Raw genomic sequence first — 21726 nt, 5'->3', positions numbered from 1 at the left:
AATGCCTGCAGGGAAGAGCTGCCTTCTATGTAGGCTTGGCAACTGAATGATGCACTCACCTCAACAAAGATGAAGCAAGGGATGATGGAATAACTTCTCTGGGTATTGTTTCCTAAAGCCATTTCTTGTCACACTTCTTGAGGAGGCACTGTTCAAAACTTTAATATCCTGAAAAAGACAAAGGTATTTCAGTATGTTTCACCTTTTTGCAAAATCCACTTTTAGCACAATAAGGTTTACAACATGGAGCACTGACATACTGGACCAGAGATGTAGGCTAAAAAGGACATCAGTGTCCAACTTGCAGTCATACAAAATAACCTGAGAAGGCAGTCCCTTTGCAGCACAAAAACAGAAGACAGACACAGTTTACAGAGCAAAGAGTAGTAAGGAATACAACTGTTTTCCTTAATTGCAATCCACTTCCAAGCAAAGATTGTAAAAATATAATTTTCAGCCCACTGTCCTGCCTACAGTGTGTTTTACATCAAGAGGCTTTGGTAATTGACTTGTGAACTTGTATTTTAAAAGACAGACTTAACAGTCCATTACTTGTACGCATGATCGAAATATTTATCTGCATGGAGTATAACCCATTCAAGATGACAGTATGTCTTATGCACAAAAAAACCTAATAAGGAAATACTAGAAGAATGCAATGATGGGCAAGGCCGTTGTTGTAGAGCCTTTCTAGCCTGCTATAAATTCATTATCATTACCATCATTAACCCACAAAGCCATACCTACTTAGCATTTCTTTAGGCTACTGGCTATTCTAATTAGCATAACCTTATAACAATTTGTGCTAAAACAATCTCTTTACAGCACAAGAAGTAGGAAAGGAGAGAAAAGAAGACTAACATGGAGAATTTTTACAGAGAGTGCATTTGCTTTTCTTCATGCATGAGGTAACATCAAGAAGCTAAGTCTAGCTTAAATAATTTTAGAAAGAGAAACTGGCTAGCAGGGAAGGGGGGAGCTGGAAAAGAAGCGTGTAGCTCAGAGCTGCCAGGTGGATGCTTGCACAGAGCAAGAGACACAGAAAAGAATGGAAATCCTTTGCTACCAATTTTAACATAAGCACATTAAGCAAGAACACAGATTTAGATGGGCCCAACCTCACAGAAACCCTGTATTCCAACACACACAGAAACTCTGCCTGATTACCCCTGGTGATCATAAGCATCTCCACAGGCCAGGGCCAGGGGGGAAGAAGAAGGTGAAAGCTGGTGTATTTTCCAGAGGATGCTTTGCACAACATCTTCCTCTGGCTCTCTGACCTCATTGGCATCTGGGTGGCAATTCAGGTCTTGGCATATGGAGCCTGTGAAGTTCATGAAGGGGTCAGTGCTTTCTCACCAGCTCTCAGCAGTGTTACTGCAAGAAATACTATCATCAGAGCACCGAGTTCAGCAGGGGTTACGAAGCCTGAGTGAGGAGCTGGATCAGCTGCCAGTGCTTGCCACCTGCACCATGATGCAGGCTCTTGTCTTGCCACCTGTGAACTACTTAATGTATTTCTTATGTCAGCTCATCACAATTTGACCCAGAGCTATAAAACACAAAATATGTATGATGGTTTTGGTAGTATGGTTCTATGCACAGCATAGCCATAGTGACTCCAGTGAAGCCACGTCCTGTGTCAGAACGGCTTCTGAACTATTAACCATGGAAAAATGCAGTTCCAGATAAAAAAAAAATACTCTGGAAATGTTACCTGTAACATACTTCAGACACTCTCATTCTACACTGTATCCCAGTTCTGAAATACAGATATTCTGGATTTTCAAAATGCCTGTTTTTCCAAACGTACTTCAACATTACTTAGGCGATAAATTGGTTTTATCTCAGAGGTTAACGTCACTGTTTAACAAAAGACAATGTAATCCAATCCCATTTGGACTGCAGAAAAAATTTCCAAACATTCATTTTTTAAACAACCCTTTTCATAACACCAGCTCTTGTGCCACGTTTCTCTCCCTTTAACTTGGCAAACACATGGGGCCTGGTAGAATAGTAGGTTAAAGAGTTCCAGGAGCTTACAGAGCATTACTGCACAAAACTCTTTTTGTATCCTGGAGATACACTGTCAGCAACTTTTTTGGAAATCTTGTTTTTCAAATGGCTTAGTGCAAAGATGTTAATGCTTCATGGATGCCTTGTCGATCAAGCTTAGAAATAACCAAAACTTTCCATAACACTGTCCTGTAACTTCAAGCCATGCCTTCAGTCCCAACTGCTGCGACTGCTGTGTGTTCCTAACCAAAGCAGAGGGCTGGAAGGCAACCCAAGGATTTAAGAAATGTTCTCAACAGATGACTGAAAGCAACTGCACAGGCTAGCAAAGAAGCTGATGGTTCTTAGTAGTGGTATAAAATTGCCTAATTTAATGCTAGGGGACTCCTGATGTCATAAAAATGTATCACTGTTTCTGCCCTTTTAAGTTTATTGTGCAAAAACCTTCATTGCCTATAGGAAAGCAGTTTACATGTCAGCTTGTCTCCTATGTGATGACACATTTGTGTCAGACGTAAGTAGTAAGAGACCAAACAGTTGCTGGATCAGGCCAGCTAGTTCCCAGATTGTGGGAAAACTCTCAGCTAGCCTGCACTTCTCTTAGCAGGTTTTTCCATCAGCTCACTCACAGAAGAGGAAAGGGGAGGAACAGTGTTGACTTGGTGGGAGCACTATCTTTTGTGTCTCTCCAGCTAGCAATGAGTCCTCTAGAGAAAGACAGTAAAGCACTGGTTACAGCATTCCCTAGATGCTTCAGTCTGCAGAGCAGTCAGAGATAACCCACTTTTGCCCAAAGAACTGGAGAATTAGAGTAAGACGTAAAACAAGTGTCTAGTGACAGTCCTGTTTTATAGTCTATGAAGATTTCTTCCCACTGAAAAATTTTCACAGCACAAAACCTCTGACCAAAGCAACAGGAAATAACAGCTATAATATCAACATCTGGTATTGCCTTCTCCTTTTTTAAAATTTTTATCAATTTGACTCAATTGTTAAGGAACTCATCTAAGCAAAACTATAAGCAGATTTTTAGATCCCACTAGCTCTGACCTTTTAAGGCCTGGTATGTGAGGACTGACTGCATGAGAGTAGAATTGGTCAAACCTATTCTAACTCATTAGGGACCACTGTAGAGGAGATATTCATAATCTGGATCCCTGCTATTATGAGGTGCTTCTACTCTTCAAACATTATATATAATTGTATAATACAACATTTGTGAATTAATTAACATTATTTAGTTCTCATCTTGCTCAATTTACCCCATATGCATTTTCAGAAAACCCCTGATCTACAACGTAGGAGGTCATTGTCTGAAATCTCCTGGGAGAACAAGTGGAGACATAGAATATATGTAAGTGACTTGAAAATTAACTGAAAAGGACAGCAAAGAAAAAAAGGATTCAAGCTGAAGATATTTTCTTGCCACAGGGATCTGTCCAGGGGAAAAGAGAAGAATGAGACCCAAGAGTAGAGAAAATAAAAATGTTCTAAAAAAAGGTATTTTCTTACAGGTTACTAACCAGCAGAATAATTTCTAAAAGCCCCATTCAGGTATATTCTAAAGCTTTTTATGGGAACACATGACAGACAGCAAAAAGGACGTATCTAGGACAAACTAGCATTTGCTGAGCCTTCATAATATGAGCTCCTGCAGCACGTACAGTACAGCTGATCATTGTTCTGTGTAATCACTGCTCAAACCAAGTAATTGCTGGTCCATTCCTCAGGAGATAGTGGTCACCCTTATGTTTTTTAAGCTATGTCCTGCCTAGGAAGATGAACGTTATGGCTTTATATATTGCTACAGTAGGTATCTGGGCACCTGTGGAAAATACTAAAATAAAAAATGCAGAAAAGGTAACAGGCAACATTTATCATAGTTTTCAGCTTATGTTTTGTTTACTCAAAACCAATGCATGTTTCTTTTGCCACTAGCTCAGAGATGGCCAGCCTGAAATATAGTAACTACTGCACAAACAGAGAGCATAGCCATGGCACATGTGGCACACCACTGCAGAATCCCAAATCTGCTCAGACCAGAGTTGAGGAGGGCAACCACTGATCATTTGGTAGCAGGATGTGATGCAAGCACAAAAAAATGGATCTGATTTCCTGTCCATCTTTAGACAGTTTCATCATCTTTTCAGCAGCAGCTACCATTCTGTTTCAAAATAAAATGTAAATGTCTTATTAGCAGGAACACAACTCTGTTTCCATCACAATGTAAAAGATACTTAAAATGTAAATATTTCCCCATTTGTAAATCAGTTTAACCTTGCACTAACAATTTGCAACCCTCTGTCGGCAACTGGCTTCAAATTATAAAGGTCTTTATTCTCATTAAAATAACAATTCTGTTTACAAGTTAAAAAAAAAAAAGTCACTAAAACTTCTGCACCTGTCCATCAAGGATCAGTTTGCCCAACTGAAACACATAATCATGTATGTCAAACCTCCATTCAGTTAAGAGAACAAATGCAAAATAACGCCGTTGCTGAAGATGGTTATCCAAGCTTTTCCAGAGAACCATATAATTATAAACATTATTTATTACACTAGCTCTTAGAGCTCTTATAAAGCAGAGTCCTCTGTTTCCTGGGGGCGAAACAGCCAGGAGGAGTTGAAGCAATTTGCCAGACATCACACAATGACTCAATGTCTAGGCTGAAGAAAGACATATTATTCTCAGACTCCTGTCTAGTGCTCCATCCACTTGACTATACAGTATCTACACTTCAAATGTACTTGCTAATTTCTGCACTAGAACTATTCCATTCTCACTTAAGTAGTACAGGCTTCCCTTAGCTTGCTACTGAAGCTAAACTGAGTTTTCCTACTGAAACCATAACAGAATGCACAAGCAATGATCAAACACACACCAAGATGCAACAGCCTTGCATCCTCTCTATGCAACCCCTGGCATGTCCAAAGGCACCTCATCAACCCAGTGCAACCCTGGCATGAACATGTGTGTAATTTTGAACAGGTTGCAACAGGATAATAAAGGGTTAAAAGGTATTTCCCAAAACTCTTTTCCACATAAACCTAACCAATGCATACAAAAGAGTCTAAGGAATCAAAGATAAGAGTTTCCTGCAAAAGGCAGTCAAAGCTATTTAATGTTTTCCTAGCTAAAATACAGATATTTTGTGTTTTCAAAGCAATCAGAAACACTAAGTGTTGGCATGAATCATTTCAAAAGCCAAACAGTGTGAGGAAAAATACAAATGACATTGTAGCATAAAGACCTGTTTGTAATTTAGCTTATCTGCCTTGCATGCAAACATAAACAGACTGTTCACTTGGTGTTATTGCATAAAAATAGTTAAACTAATAAAATAGCACCACGTCTGCAACAATTAGGAGGTACCACACAACTGGCAATCAGTTTGCTATCTCAAAGAGCCAGAACACACTGGTTTTGATCTGCAAATGAGAAAGTTTCCTTTGGAACAGGTTGCACGGAAAAGTGCCTACATGCAATGGAGCTTGGGCAAGAGGGAAGACCCTCGCTTAGCTCTGGTTTCCCATCACTGAAGAGTCCTTCTGCCTATCCACCATGAACTAAGAGGCAAAGAGCCACCAACACCATGGCCACCAGACCAGTAACACGGTGTCTGACTGATGGCATTGTATGCCCAAACCCTGACTAACATGTTTTGAATTGTACTTGATTTTTAGTTAACTGAGAAATTGCCTAGTAGCAATTACCTAGTCCTACTATAGTGACAGTTGATCTCAAAGGTCTTTTCCAACCTAAATGATTCTATGACCATAAACAAATGTGTGTTCTCAGTTTCAAGACTTAGCTGGTGGTTGTCTCCCAGAGCAATCCCTTATCAGCAGCACGACCTTCCAACAACACTCAAAGAGGAGCTGAACAGACGAAGCAAGAGCTCAGTTTACTGGATTGGGACCTCAGCACTGAATAAAATTTATTATAAACTTTCTTAACAGCATAAATGTCTGGTTTGTATTTAAGCTATGGCCATTCAAAGAAATCGGCCTGTCAGTGAAAGCACTTCTCATACATGTTTGCACAAACTCAATGACAGGAATCTAATTACATATCACCAATGATCCCTAGTAAAATAACAGAAACCTGCCACCGATACACAAAACAAACCCACACATGTTCACCATCACAAAAAAACAATTCAGCAGCATTTGAGTATTAATCTGGAAAAACACTTTCTCTGATGAGAGTTCTGACCTTTTTCTGCTAGTTGAGGTCACGTTTTATCACTTCTGCACTCATACTAGCAAACCATTTTATAGCCAACAATGATACCTAAGAAATGTCATTCCTAGCATATCTGAAATCACGAGCCTTGGTACAAAACCGTCCTTGTCATGGAGAAAGCTGCATGAATAACTATCTGGAGTCCTAAATTACCAATCTCTTAAAAATGTGTAGCTGAATCTCTGGTGGCAAAGCAGGGTTTGATCCACAGAAGAAAGTGATGCCAGAGATTTTTAGAATTTTGTTAGGGATGTTTTCCTTTGCTGCTAGCTTCCTGTGGAAAATCATTCTGTGTGTGAATGAAAAGCAGCAGTATAAAATCTATAGACAGGCAGACTGATAAGGGATCAGCACCACTCACATCTTCAAGGGAGTTCAAGTGTTACGTCAGTATGGCAGAGGCCTCATAACAACTTCTCACTGCAGGGAGGCAAGTGAAATCCCAATGCCACAGCTGCTAGCAACAAAATTTACATGATGCTACTTGGCCAGAATATCACAGATGTCGTCTAAGAAGAACCCAAAACATGACTGTGTAAATAGCAGGTGTATGCACCTTAACATCCAGGAAGACAAACAAAATGGCCACAAGCCTTATTTTGAACTATCTCACACCTGCAAACCTTTCCTTATCCTGCAGGTCTGAAAAGGCCATCATGGGTGATCTGTTTCATTTCGCAAGGCATTGAATTCCTTGCAAAAATGTTCAGTACGTCAGCATCAACACTCAAGAGTTGCTTTGAATGATACCCACTAAAATGCAGTGTTACATTAGTAAAACCGTACGCAAAATCATATGTATAAAAAGTTTAACCCACTGCAGCTGATAACGCTCCTTTCTTTCTTCCAAAAGGATTAGAAGTGCATGATAAATGAAGAAGGAATCTGATTATGAGATTCATTAGGAAATGCTTAAAAAAAAGTAACAAGCGGTCTCTGAAACAAAAAACAAACCACTGAATGTATCCGTGCAATTAACAAGACTGATCCGGCTCCTAATTTTCATTTAACTCAAAAAAGCCAATTGTTCTAGCTCTCATTTTATTCCTTCAAATTTAAAGCAAATCTAAATGAAATAGTCATGCATTATCTTGGGCAAAAAAAAAAAGAAATACTATTTCTGGCCTTCACCCATCCACTTGAAGGCATGTCATCTCGATTTAGACTAACTAATTTGCCTCGTGAGCTTCTCTGAACAAATGCAAAAGACAAATGGTCATTTCTTTCACTTAAGGACATTTATAGCAATAAACTGGCAGGTAAGTATGACCTCCCTGATATCTGGGATACTATCATGAAGGGCTTGTGACTGAATTTCACCCTTTGAAACCAATTCCATTGCATTTGGTGCCTCTCCAGTACAAAGCACTGACAGGCACTGAGGAAACTCTGGACAGTTTCAACAGGAAAAAAACAGAGCAGCCTTCTCCTCAGGCTCTTACCACAGTTAAGTGGTGGAAAAGGAGGAAGGCATTGGAGACAAAGAAGAAAACAACAGAAAACCTCAAGTTTTGTAACACCAGGTTGTGAGATACAAAGGGTAACAATGCAACAGTGCAGAGGAGAGGAAAACTGGATGAGCTACAGAAAAACTGCTATGGAATGGAGGGCAAACAAGGAAGAGACCATAAGTTTTACCTGTGATGGGAACCATAAGACTGAAGATTTTGTGTACTCTAATAAAGGAACATCAATACAATAGATTCTAGAAAACAACTCTTCTTTCTCCTCAGAGTTTTGCAGAAGGGATTTTATTATTAATTAATTTTATTTTAAGATAATTGAAATAACTAGTTCTATTATACGACAAAAATAGTCTGAAGAATTTTCCTTATTCAGATGAAGATTTGTACTTTACTCCAGAACACTGCTAGTGCTGTTTTGTGTCGGCAAGAAGAAAAAGTAATGGTTCTTTATTTGTAATACAGTTTCACAGCTGTGCACTAAAAGAATATTTGGAATCCAAATACTAAAAACATATCTCAAAAATACATGTCACATGGCCTTTTTGTATGCCATCCCTACTGAGCCTAAGTCCAAGTAAGCTGCTGATTCATGCATTCGAGTGCCATCACTGAGTTATGCCCTTTTTACTTCCAGGAGGAACGAGCAGTTACGCTCTCACCTTAGCTGGCCAGCAGGAATTCCCTTGATGCCATGAGTGGCTTGCACTGGAACAGACCTAATGCAATCAGTCCCAGCACCAATCTGCCCCTCTCCCTGCTACCTGGCACTGCTTCCTGCCAGTTCCCAAGGGTGTACAACCAATCCAGCTGACGCACATGAAGGAAAGTCTGCTGGATGCTCTGAGTGATAACTGAACTGAGAAAAAATGAATGACCTTTTCACACCTCTCCCTTGTTAAGCAAGCAATGGCATATCTTTCTCCTTTATTTGAAGGAAGAGGCTTGTGCAAAGTGCCAGCTACTATCAGGCTTCAGATGGAGAGCTCCCAGAAAATTTCCAGACCTCTCTCCTCCCACTTCCCCACTTCCCTGCTACGACATTGGACAGCGTTCATACAAGTCATAGTGTGAAGATAAAACAGTGGGAATACTGAGATGAGCATGGGAATGACCAGAGTACAGCTATGTACTGTCTACTGAAGGGAGCAAATTCGGGTGAGTAATGTTTCTGTTTATTTCTTTTTTTTTTTGGAAATGAATGATGCATTGAAAATATCAACTCAAAATCACGCTGAGCTAACAGTAAAAAGTAAGCATCTAATAGGCACAATCCCGTGAATTTCACACAATAAAAAAATGCAATCGTTTTGTCTCCTCAGGGCCAAGCGAGCAAAACTATGTGAGTATTGAATGCAGGCTGTAATATTATGACAGTAAACAAGCAACTGCCTCCCCACACTGTAGCCTTTGGTGATGAGATCAAGAGACACAACCTTTTGTTCCTCTGATACCTATTCATATTAGCAGCAGAGCTGCCAGAGATACAAAAGGACTGCAAAGAATCCCACTTCTGCAAAACCGTCAGCAAGCTGAATCTTATACAGAATTTTTATCTATTCACCTAGTTTATAAAAATCACATTCACCTTCATCCCTTGCAAAGTCAGAGTACAAAGGATTTCTAGAATACTTCTTTATTCTCTCATACAAAACCACTATGGGAAAAGCTCTCCAAAACAGAAAGAAAGAAAAAAAAAATCAGCAAAAATAAAAGGAAGGGAGTGGATTTCAGGATCCTGCATGGAAGAAGCAGGACTGCAGCCCTGAAATTCAGAAGAGCTAACTTTGGCCTCTTCAAGGACCTACTTGGAGGAATCCCATGGATTAGGTCTCTGGAAGGCAGGGGGTTCAAGAGAGCTGGCTAATGTTCAAACACGACTTGCTCCAAGCTCAAGATTGGTGCAGCCCTCTGAGTTAGAAATCAAGCAAAGGGGGCAGGAGGCCTGCGTGCATGTGCAAGGAGCTCCTGGCAAAATTCAATCAGAAGAAGGAAGTTTACGGAACGTAGGAAAAGGGACAGGCTGCTTGGGAGCAACAGAGGAACGCTGTCAGAACGTGAAGAGACGTGATGAGGAAGCCTAAGGTCCATCAGCAATCAGATCTGGCAAGGGATGTCAAGGACAACAAGAAGGACTTCTTCCAGTACATCAGTAGCAAAAGGATGACAAGGGAAAATGTGGGCCTGCTGCTGAATGAGGTGGGTGCCCTGGTGACAAAGGATACAGAGCAGGCAGCGTTCCTGACTGCCTCCTTTGCCTCAGCCTTTACTGCCAAGGCCAGCTCTCCGGCATGCCAGGCCCTGGAAGCAAGAGAGGAATTCTGGAGAAAGGAAGACTTCCCCTTGGCCAAGGAGGATGGGGTTAGAGAACGTGTAGGCAAACCTGACACCCACAAATCCACGGGCCCCAATGGGGGGCACCCTCAAGTGCTTGGGGGAGCTGGCAGATGTTATTGCTAAGCCACTCTCCATCATCTTTGGAAGGTGATGGAGGGCAGGAGAGGTGCCTGAGGACTGGAGGGAAGCCGCTGTCACTCCAGTCTTCAAACAGGGCAAGAAGGAGGATGCAGAAAACCACAGGTCAGCCAGCCTCACCCCCATCCCTGGAAAGGCAACAGAACGGCTCATCCTGGAGGTCATCTCCAAGCATGGAGAGGAAAAGAAGGTTATCAGGAGTAGTCAACATGGATTCACCAAGGGGAAATCATGCCTGACCAACTGGATAGTCTTCTGTGATGGAATGGCTGGCTAGGTACATGAGGGCAGAGCGGTGGATGTGGTCTACCTTGACCTCAGCAAGGCTTCTGACACTGTCTCGCGTAACAACCTCATAGGCAAGCTCAGGCAGTGTGGGTAGGTGAGCGGGCAGCGAGGTGGGCTGAGACCTGGCTGAATGGCAGAGCTCACAGGGTTGTGATCGGCAGTGCAGAGTCTGGCTGGAGCCCTATAGCTAGTGGTGTTCCCCGGAGGTCAGCGCTGGGTCCACTCTTGTTCAACTTACTCATGCGTGACCTGGATGAAGGGACAGAGCACATTCTCAGCAGGTTTGCGGGTGATACAAAACTGGGAGGAGCAACTGACAGACCAGAAACTGTGCTGCCATCCAGCAAGTATAATTCCTACAGGCTAAATACTGTAATTTGTCCACTTCTAAGGACAGCATTGTACCAGAGCTCATGCAGTTTATGTGCTCAGAAACACAACCTGGATGAAAAGTCAAGGATTTGGGAATTTACTGTTAGATTACTTGACATCTTGCCTAATAAAATAACGGTTATTAATCCAGATCTATTTATTACCATAAAAACCAAAAGAAAAAAAGAAAATTAAGCAAATTAGAACAAAAAGTTTTCAAATTATTTAAGAAAGTTTTTACAGACTTTGTAATACCTCTCCCTTCTCAGCAGTGTTACGCCCTCCACCTGAGACCTGTGGCTGTTGGCTTTAGTCTTGGATGGGAGAGAGGACTGTGGCAATGTTTCCATGTCCTGAGCTTTGCTCTGAGAAGGCATCAGTGCTGATGTTAGGAGCTTTTATTCTTTTTAGTCCAGGATGCAGTTGCACTTATTTTAATACATTTTCTTAACATACTTTACACCTTGCTTGTTCTACACTCTTAGATTCAGACTTCCTATATATGGCATACTTGACATACACTTTCTTTGCTCTCTTTGTTAACACCTAAAAATCAGCTTGGTTCACGCCATGGCTGCATTGTATTAGATACCAATGACTGACCATTGGTGAGTCGGTTGGTTGACGCTCCATCGGCTCTGGTACCACCTTGTGCTCCCAGTTTTAAAGCCTCTGCTATTATCCCATGTGTATTCTCCTCCAGGCTGCCTCTTTATCCCAGGTTCAGACAGTGTATTTTACACAGAAGAGTGACTTGTTAGTTCTACTTATTCGGTAAAGAAATAGATGAAAAATATTCTAAAAATAGGCACTACATTATACAATCGTATAAAAGTAAGCTAAAACTGGTTAGGTAACAGCTACCACTTCATCAGACGTTTGCTGTTACAGTTTCAGGCAGGCCAAGACAAGCGCTGACAATGCAGATCTGACAAAACCTCATCCTCATATAATTAGTTCAGAACTTGGGTTCTCTTACTAGAAAAGGCAGTGTAACATTTACCTGGCTACAAGACCACAACCCCACCCCCCAGCTTTTGATACACTACAAAACATAGGCTGTTGCCTGTGAAACCAGCAAGTCTGTTGCGAACCCTTCCACACAGTTAAGCTCCATATTAGGGCCAAGTAATGGTCATCCTGGAGGCCTATGGTCTTCTCTCCGTGACTTTGTCTCATGACACCTATACAGGTCTCAGAGGAGCGCACACAGTGATTGTTTGACTGTTAAGCATTTATTTTTAAAGTAAATACAGTCTGCACAAACAACAAAGCCGTTAAGATTACAACTACAGCAAACAAAGCCAAATTCTGAAATTCCTGTAGCTGAGACCAAAATGTTACTTCAAAGAACGTGATGTGATTAAAATCACATATTTTAAAGAGTTTTCACAAGATATATACCTATTATCAGGTAAACTGAATAAGAAAGTTAGCTCACAATATTTTGTGGACACTTATATGCACGAGTGTATAGATGCATATGAATTCATATATGCTCAGATACAACTGAAGCCTACAAACTGCATGACAGATGACGATTGGTAATAAATGGCACAATTTCACAATCAATCTTGGTCAAAATATGATTAACAGTCACTTAAACACTAAAAGCAGATACAAGCATATAAACATGCCCATCCTGGCCTGTGCTGTTTGCTGCCACTCTTCTAAGGAGACACAAACATCATTACCTTGTTTAATAGACCTTCATTGCTGATGCACAGCTCTCACCTCTAAAATACAACTATTTTCATTTTCCTAAATAACCTGATCAGCACTTTAAAAATGAAAAAATCCTTTCCAGCAAATTGGTGTAGCACTGCATATCATACACATACACAGAGTTTTGCGAAAGAGAGCAAAATAGTTTTTACCATCTGTTATTTTCTGCCCATCTGAGGGCCACTGATCTATATACACTGTGTTGTGGTTTAACCCGGAGGGCAGCTAAACACCCCAGAGCCACCCACTCACACCCTGCTGCCAGCGGGGTCGGGGAGAGAATTGGAAGAAAAAAACCCCAGAAGTAAAATTCATGGGTTGAGATAAAAATAGTTTAATAGGACAGAAAAGGAAGGGAAAACGATGATGATGATGATGACAACAATAATAATACACAAAACAAGTGATGGACAATGCAATTGCTCACCACCCGCTGACTGATGCCCAGCCAGTTCCCGAGCAGCGGCCCCCAGTCAGTGTTCCCAAGTTTGTATACTCAGCATGACGTCATATTGTAAGGAATATCCCTTTGGCCAGTTTGGGTCAGCTGTCCTGGCTGTGTCCTCTTCCATCTTATGCCCCCAAGCTTAGCTGCTGGTGGGGCAGTTGTGAGAAACTGAAAAGTCCCTGACTTAGCACCTGCTTAGCAACAACTAAGACATCAATGTGCTATCAACAATATTCTCATCCTAAATCCACATTATTCTCATCATAAATCCCAAATACAGCACTATACCAGGTACTGGGAAGAAACTTAACCTATGCCAGCCAAAACCAGGACACACTGCTTTTGAAAAATTTCCCCAGTATAATATCAGACAAAAGTGCAGTCATCCCATCCACAATGCTGTAAAACTATGCAATCTGTTAAAACTCAGTTTATCATGGGAAACAGTTCTAAACTTAGCCGATCTATAGTCGCTGCTTGTAGTGCTCAAAACATCATATTTTATAAATGCACAAAACTGCATTTCTCTAGATATGTGTACATATACACACATTTACACCTCTTCTTTTGTTTACATAACTGAAACACTGCATTCATAAAATCACGTATCTTACTAATCGATTAAACAGGATCGCTATTAATAATAGGAAGTATATCTATCCTCACAGAGATAGTGTTTTTCTGTTTTGCAGTTTAACATGTTTTAAAATTTGATCCATTTTTCTGCTTCCCTTAGTTTGATCATATTTTTCTCAACACCTCAGCCATGACAATTGACCTGTAAGAAAAGTACTGCATCCTTCTGTTCACATATATGTATATATGACAATACAAACAAAACAAAAACAGTGAAAGCAAAGCTAAGACACGCCAAGTTAAAAATATCCGTAGCGTTGGAATGGATTACATATTCTTCTGTACTATGGAAGACAAAAATAGCAAAGATTGCAGTGAGTGTAAAATATTTTCATATTGATTATCACTTGCATTTGCTGTGCTTGATTTCCTTTGGTCTAGTTGCTTTGCCTCTGAAAACACTCAGATGTTCTTTGTAAATGGTTCTGCCTTTTCTCGCAAAATTTTCTATAAGGCATGTTAAAGGAGCTGTAGAGCCACAAATGCCACACTTCTTGCTTCGCTACATGTGAGGCTCACACCACAATGGAGACTCCTGCTTTCATTGTGCGTCACACTTTGCCCTCTCTGCACCAGCCCATGCTCCTGCAAGCCCTTGGCTAGTGCATGTTTCAGACTAACTGGCTTCAGTTATGCACACCACATGCTTTGAAATTGTGCTTCCAGGTGGCTTCTCAGTCAGCGTGATCCTGCAGCTGTACTTCAGCAATCACAGCCCCTGGCTTCTTTTACTTCTATGTGCATCTCTTCCTTCTTTCTTTGCTCCTGCTACAACCAAGTCCTTAACCTCTCATTCTCTTCCACTATTTACTTCCTTACAATAGCTGTCCTAACTGCAGATATCACAGTCTGCACTGGATATCCAGTTACTTTCTGTGGCATCAACAGACACAACAGCATGCAGCAGCTGCTAGGCACTTTAATTCCTGATCAACTCCCAGTTCTACCAGAACTGCAGGCCTTCCTCAGTTCTCCACATTTTAACTTTGTGCAAGCCCCAGAAACAGAAGAGATGGCTGTAGGCTGAGACTGAGAAGTTGGGGGCACTGGGTTTTATTTCTTTTCTTATACTGATCTCCACCAAAATGCTCAGTACGACACTTACTAAAGCAATTCCCCACTGCTTCAATTCACCCAGCAACCTTCATGCTAAGGAAAAGTACCTGCCACAACCTCCTTGCCCGACATACGCTTTTGACACTTTTCCAGAGAGTAGTGGGAAGTCACAGTTTGCAAAGGTAGCACTTTGTACTGTCTCTTTGTCTTTCCTAGCCCTAAGATTTTTCGTTAGCTTCCAATCATTTACTTTCTTCCCAAACACTCCTATTTCTCTTACCAGCGTTCTGCCTCAGGACACGTAGTTCACATATTTATAGGCCCTAAAGTTAATGCTGACCTGGTTTAGACCATTCACCACAGCTGTTCTATACGCAACCTGGTTGATATGCAGATCCTGTCAACAGCTATTGTTTAGAACGGGTCGCTCTCAATTTACATGTTCCATCTCATTTTCTCTCTCTTGTTTTTTGTCCTTCAGTATGGAAGTTCCTCATCCTGCCTCTTCACCACTACTTCCCTGCACATCTGATTTCTTCACAGTACAGTTCTGGTTGTGCTTTTTCTTCCAGTTTTGCAAACTCTTGGTCAGCATCTAAGGCAGTCCTGCAAGAATCTGGATTCCAATAGCTGGTACACCACTGCATAACTGACATGCCTATATGGGTCATCTCTTCCTATGAAAACCAAGCAAGTGACCATTTAGGGAGCTGCATGAACAAGGTTCTACTTCTACTCTTGAAAAATTGTAAAAGGATGTAAACCTGTTTTCTTGCCTTTCTCTTATCGGTGTTCCTGGCTTTTCTGTTCTTCATCTGACTTTGCAGGAAAGCCTACTCAAAGTAATAATAAAAGTAAAATTTGGGACCCAACTGCATTGAGGAAGTGATGCAGGGACAAAGACCTCTGTTCACCTATGACTATAATGAGAATATTTTTAACCAATATCAGCTAAGGCTGGGCTTCCATCTGGCTCCATCTTGCCCAAACTCTCACCTATTTTCATCAGACTCTTGTCAGTTCACACTGCATAGGCTGACACCTAATTAAACCCAAATGTGCCTAGGCTGCATTTTACCTAGATTAAGACAAGGAAGCAAAGACCATCTTTTCCCTTCTCTGTGTTTTTCCTGTGATCCTTTATCATCTAAGTTTTCCAAAAATCAGTTACTACATTTTAAGTGACATAGTTGTGATGTCTGCAGGCACACATATTACCTGGTCCTCAGTGATGACCCAGCATGCCATGAAGGCCCCCAGAATGGCTTGCCCACCTTCTCCAGCCTGATGAACTTGCCACATCTGTGTGGGCCAAAGAAATACATCTTGCATCAACAGTCAGGAGCTTACTGTTGGCCTAACTAAAATCTTAAAGCTAGTGAAATTACTTTAGTCTGTGGCTTGTCACTAGGAGTGGATACAATGGGGCACATTAGGAGCTCTAGTAGGTACCCTTCACTATTTCTTCATAAGTTTATGCAAGTATTTCATAAACGTGGACTCACTCTTTGAGCTGTTGTCACATGTCAACTACCCATTCAGAACTCCTTCACAATTATGATTATTCGATAGATGATGGGATCATAAGAACTGCAAGTTTTTTCTCGGACCTTCCAGTGGAGCCATGCAATATTGCACCATCTCATCTATAAAGCTATGCATCAGTCACACAACATGGCCACAGCTTAGCTTCAAAGCCATCACTATGCCTCTACTTACTGTACATGGAAAAAAACCCAACTAACATCTGTATGATGGCTGCCATAGTGGCCAACACACCAGGGACTGACCCTGATTCTTCCAAAACAATAAGCTGCTTTAGCCTGTGTCCACTTCTCCGCAGGAAGTGTTGCAAAAGACACTGAAGCTCTGTAGATCAGGCACACAAGGGGTCTGCAAGACATTTTTCCCCCAGTTGGTCTCAGCTGCTCATCATTCAGAAGTGAGCAAACAGCCCAAATCGTTGCGCTCCACTGCCAGTGACAGATATATCCACAGGGAGATGCTTCTGCTCCTCTTGCAGTCAGATGCATTAATGATCTCTGCAGAGAGCACAGCTGCCATAAAAATGGCCAGGACTGAATTTTTCAAAGCACTGCTGAGCTAACTGCACAGTCACTGAAGGCAGGGATAAAACTTCCATAAATAACAGAGTCCAGCAACAGCTAAGTCTGTCTTTCAGCATAACTAAAAATTCAGCTTTCAGTCTCCCAATAGTTGCACCAAGGGTACCAGAGCTGTGTGTCTTCATGCATTGTTCAGGTACTAAGCATAGGTGTAACTGAGAATTATTAAAAGTAAGATCATTGGTTAACTACATTTACAGACTGTGCTCTGAATCAAGTATTGCCTGTCCTCTTACAGCTACCAAAAAGACACTGAAAAGCCAGATTGTGCATTCAGTGAATTCAGCAGGAGCACAGTCACAGACCCAATGCCTTATCCAGATGAATTTACCACTTCTTGGCAATCCACAATGTGCTGATCTGGTACTAATGAGCGTGCAGCCACTCAGTGCTGACGAGTATGAATTGGACCCAGAGGACTTCTCCTTGTATGCAGTCACTGAACATTTTTACCTGCTCTTACTGATGAAACTGGAATGTCTCCAAACTCCACCTCCCTGCGCATCCTGGCACAAAGGAAAAAAAAATAGCAGGAAATTGACAGAGAGATGGATGACAATGGGGAGGAGGAGATCCACTGTAATGGGTTTGGTCCTGGGGAGCAAAGCTCACAATAATAGTGATTGGCATAAAGGAGTCCCAAGATAAGCAATACAACAATTATCACAACAGGAGGTATTTGTTCATAAGAGAATGACTGTGACAGCTAAAGGTAGCCAGCTTCCTCAAACAATGAGGAACATATGATAAGTGCCTTCCAGGTATTTTGGAAGTATAAATTACTTTACAGCTTTGTTCTCTTGAAAGCTACTTTCAAAAGGATCTTTTCATTTCAGGACCTGCTTGCAAAGAGATATTTGAGCCCCAAGATGAAAACAACAATGTGTCTCTCTCTAACAAAGGAATGAAGTGTTTACTGTGCTGGTGATAACGACAAGTAGCAGGATGGAATCTAAGAAATAAAAGTTGTGTAAAGTATCAGATTTAATACATCACATATTTCCAGCATGGAAAACTTGGGGAAGATTTCAGCACACTTGCAACTGCTGCATCTGGCCAATCATACCAAACATATAGCACCAGACCAATGGCTGCTAATATGCATGAGCTAATAGCCTTTTCCCATCTTTTAACTTGAGCGATCAGGCATGTAGTATGACATTTCTTTAGCTCTCTGTGGATACACAAATAAATAAAGAACTGAAAAGTAATCATGTTCTCACCTGTCTTAGAAAGCTGAAAGGTTTACTAACCCTTTCGGCATACTGCTTTCACATAAATTAAAATGCAAAATAAGCCCCACAGCCATTATAAGCCATCTGCAGATTCACTGTCCAAATCTAATACTTGACACTGCTTTTTCAAATGATCTCTGTCACTCTCAGTGCTGATCTGTGGATATAGCGGATTCAGAAAACAGGAAACTTTAAGATGTGGTAAGAAGGAGTTCCACAACTTTTGCATCAACACTTGGACAGGCTGGCTGCTGCTAGTGGCTGCCAGTGACTCCGGCTGGGTGAGATTTCACATTTGTTTTTTATCAAGACATTGCTGTCAGAGGAATAAAATTAATTCCACTGTTAAACTAGCATGTTCTCTATCATCAGGCAAGGTTTTGTAAGAGACAGGAAAAGGCAACTTGATTCATATACCTGTCTGTCCAGGACTCTTCTTGGAGGAAGTCCTACCCTGTACAGTCTAGAAAGCAAGAGACTTGAATAAAGCATTTGCTTGTATATCACTGTTTCAGAAAGCCTCCTCACAGACTTAAGACAATTTTAGCTCAGCAGTCTCATGTGAAAACATTAAAAATCAACGTAAGTGATACTAGCAGGATGTGTTCCTTTGAACAAAACTTTGGCTTCTGCAGTTTGCAGACTGAACCAGCCAGACACCAAAGGTATGCACAAGTTCACTCTTAGGCCATAGAATCATAGAATCATTTAGGTTGGAAAAGACCTTTAAGATCATTGAGCCTAACTGATAACGCAGGACTGCCAAGCCCAGCACTGAACCATGTCTCTCTGCACCACATCTATGCGTTTTTTAAATACCTCCAGGGGCGGTGATTCCACCACCTCCCTAGGCAGCCTGTTAAAATACCAGACCGACCACCCTTTCAGTGAAGAAATTTTTCCTAATACCCAGTCTAAACCTCCCCTGGCACAAGTTGAGTCTGTTTCCTCTTGTCCTGTTACTTGTTATCTGGGAGAAGAGACCTACCCCGACTTGTCTGCAACCTCCTTTCAGGTAGAAAAGTAGAAAGCAATAACGTCTATGTATGAATTGTCCTTTGCAGTACCATCTATATGCTCACAGCACTGAAAGTGAATTCTTACTGATATGAACATGACAGAAAGGGCAAACAAAGTATAAAAATAAAGCCCTCTATATTGTCATAGCTGTGTTTCTGCCAGTACCACTGAATTTGCTTGTCAAGGGTATGTATGGACAAAGGTGACTGCAATAAAATCTAATCAACAGAAGTTCAGGTTTTGGGGTAATTTGTTTTCCCTGGAATAATCTAGCAGATTGTTGCCAGTCCAGGTAATCCACCAAAATAACTCAAAACCAAATTAAGTTCTAGAAGCTTTTTTCAAAAACTCATGTGACAGCTAACAGACTATCGGTCATCTTCACTGCTACTAACACACATCAAATTAAGGGCACTCAGGGCAGCACAGGAACTAACTGCACATTTTTACTGAAGACAGGAGTGAGTCTTGTAGCTAAACTGTGAGTGAGCTCTGGGTTAACATGCAAACTAAAAAGATGCAAACTTGCACCCACTCCTAAAGACTACAAAAGAAAAGTAGGTCTAAATCTCATTTGCCACCGCCAGCCAAGCAAAGCCTCAGAGACACAACAGGACTCAAGCAGCCACCATGATAACTGGGTCCTCTGTCTGAATCACACAAGAGTCATGCTTTTTAATATACTCATTAATGACATGACACAAACTTGCCTTAGTCAATGGCTCACTACAGTGAAAGGGCTTTCCCATTAAACTGAGTGAAAAAACCTCTGTGACAGTACTAATAAAGTCCTAATACACATGTAACTCATCTACACAAATTTTCAATAAATCCACAGGCTTATGAGGAATTCAGTGAATAGAGAACTATAAAGATAACAAGCAGATTGAAGAATAAATTCATAGAGGTAGAATTATAGAACCAAAGGGAGAAGTGTAGACTAATAAATGTGATATTACCATAACTACTGACAGGCCACAGGATTTGTATGAACTCTGCAAGGCCTCCAGTCTTGTCTGGCTTTGTCTTGGCCAGCCTGGAACTTTGATTCATCTTGCCTAGCTGTCTCAGCAGGTAACAACCAGGTAACTTGTTTCCCTGATCCACTTCCGCTCAGCTTTGTGCAGCTGTGAGGTACAGTGCTTTGGTATATTTGTTTTTATATTACAATGTAGGTATATTACAATACCTTTGGTATGTTTCTGCAACTAAGAATCTTAACATGAAACTATTTTGTGTAGAGCAAACTACCTGTGACCCTCGAGTAAAATCATAGCACAGAAGAGTACAGCTGTGCAACAACAGCAGAGACTTTGAAATTGCAGGACGTGCCAGGGCTGTAAACAACCCAGCAACAGTGCTGGGCCATTGAGGCAAGGCAGCTCAGTTTATCAGTGTTATGAGGAAACAAAGGAGATTCTTGGCTCTGCATAGAAGGTATATTCCTGCACCCTTCATAAGCTGCAAAGTAACAAAAGGAAACAACCCATTATCTGATACATTTAAAAAAAATCCTATCAGTCTGAAATTGTTATTCCTTTTTAACATTTTTTATTTCTTCTGGAGTTACTACTCAGAGTATTTCACTAAATGGTGTGACAGGGTTTGGTAGTGCCCAGGACCTTATATTTTTTTCCCATTTTAACTTGTTCTCACCTCAGTAATTTTTGTCTTTGATTTAAATGTCTTCTCTTCTCCAAAGCATTTATCACAACAATTTTTGCTTTGGTTGCTGTTGTTACCAATTTTGTTCTGAAGTTATGAAACTGATGATTATCCATAAATCAAAATATTTTAGAATTGAAATGGGTTTGGAGGCACAAGCAAGCTGGATGCACTTTTAAGAACACATATGATGAACTATATACAGGCATTCTAAAATCATGAGAAAGATGCTCGTAATTTACAGTATTTACTTGAAAAATATTATTTTCAACAGAACACTCTTGGATTCATCTTTTCTTGTTTTTTGAGCTTTTGGAATGCACATCTTCCTATCATAAAGGTTTTCATCAAAAGCATTGTGCATTGGAAAATAAAAAGCAAGAGAGAGCCAGGGATTGTGTAACCACGAGACTCCGGGAGCAAAGGCTTTAAGACAAGCATGAAGAATAATTCTGCAAACCCATTTTGTATAACCTTATCATCAAACCAAGATATTACAGGCATGGTCCTTGGAGGCTAGAAGAATGGAAATGCTTGCATTTTTTTCCGGATGGTAACGATCGCTGCCTGTCTTTCAGTGGATGCAATGCAAGGTGGCTTTTTGGTTTTTAGGCATTGTAGTGCAATCGGAAATGTTTTTGTCAGCTATTCTGACCAGCCTCACACACAAGTTCAGTGCTGGTGCATGCATAGAAGAATGGCTGTTTAACACCATTTTCACAAATGACATTTTGTTTTGAGACACTGCTGAAAACAGCTCAGCATATAAGCTGCCAAGAACAGGCTGCCTAGCTGATTTAAAACCACTGGAGTGAAACATGATTATTATGCTGTTTATCTGCATACAAATCAAATGCCTTCATTCTCTCATCCATGTTTACCAAAAGAGCATCTGACTAACAAAACCTCCTGTCCTCCAGTTAGATCATAAACACAAAGATCTAACTGGGAGAAG

At 40.9% G+C, this 21726-nt stretch overlaps 1 protein-coding gene across 4 annotated transcripts in view; it reads right to left on the bottom strand.

Moving 5' to 3' along the window:
• Nucleotides 1-21726, bottom strand: part of PLPPR1 (phospholipid phosphatase related 1) — a 125973-nt gene that overhangs the window by 64739 nt on the left and 39508 nt on the right. For all 4 annotated transcript variants that reach the window (XM_040580801.1, XM_040580804.1, XM_040580802.1 and 1 more), the window contains one exon: nt 60-168. In XM_040580801.1, coding sequence (XP_040436735.1) covers nt 60-122 — 63 coding nt within the window. In that variant the 5' untranslated portion in view covers nt 123-168. The remainder of the gene's footprint in view (nt 1-59; nt 169-21726) is intronic.

The sequence above is a fragment of the Falco naumanni genome, chromosome Z, assembly GCF_017639655.2.
Source record: "Falco naumanni isolate bFalNau1 chromosome Z, bFalNau1.pat, whole genome shotgun sequence".
Lineage (NCBI taxonomy): Eukaryota > Metazoa > Chordata > Aves > Falconiformes > Falconidae > Falco > Falco naumanni.
This window is presented reverse-complemented; position numbering and strand designations above follow the sequence as displayed.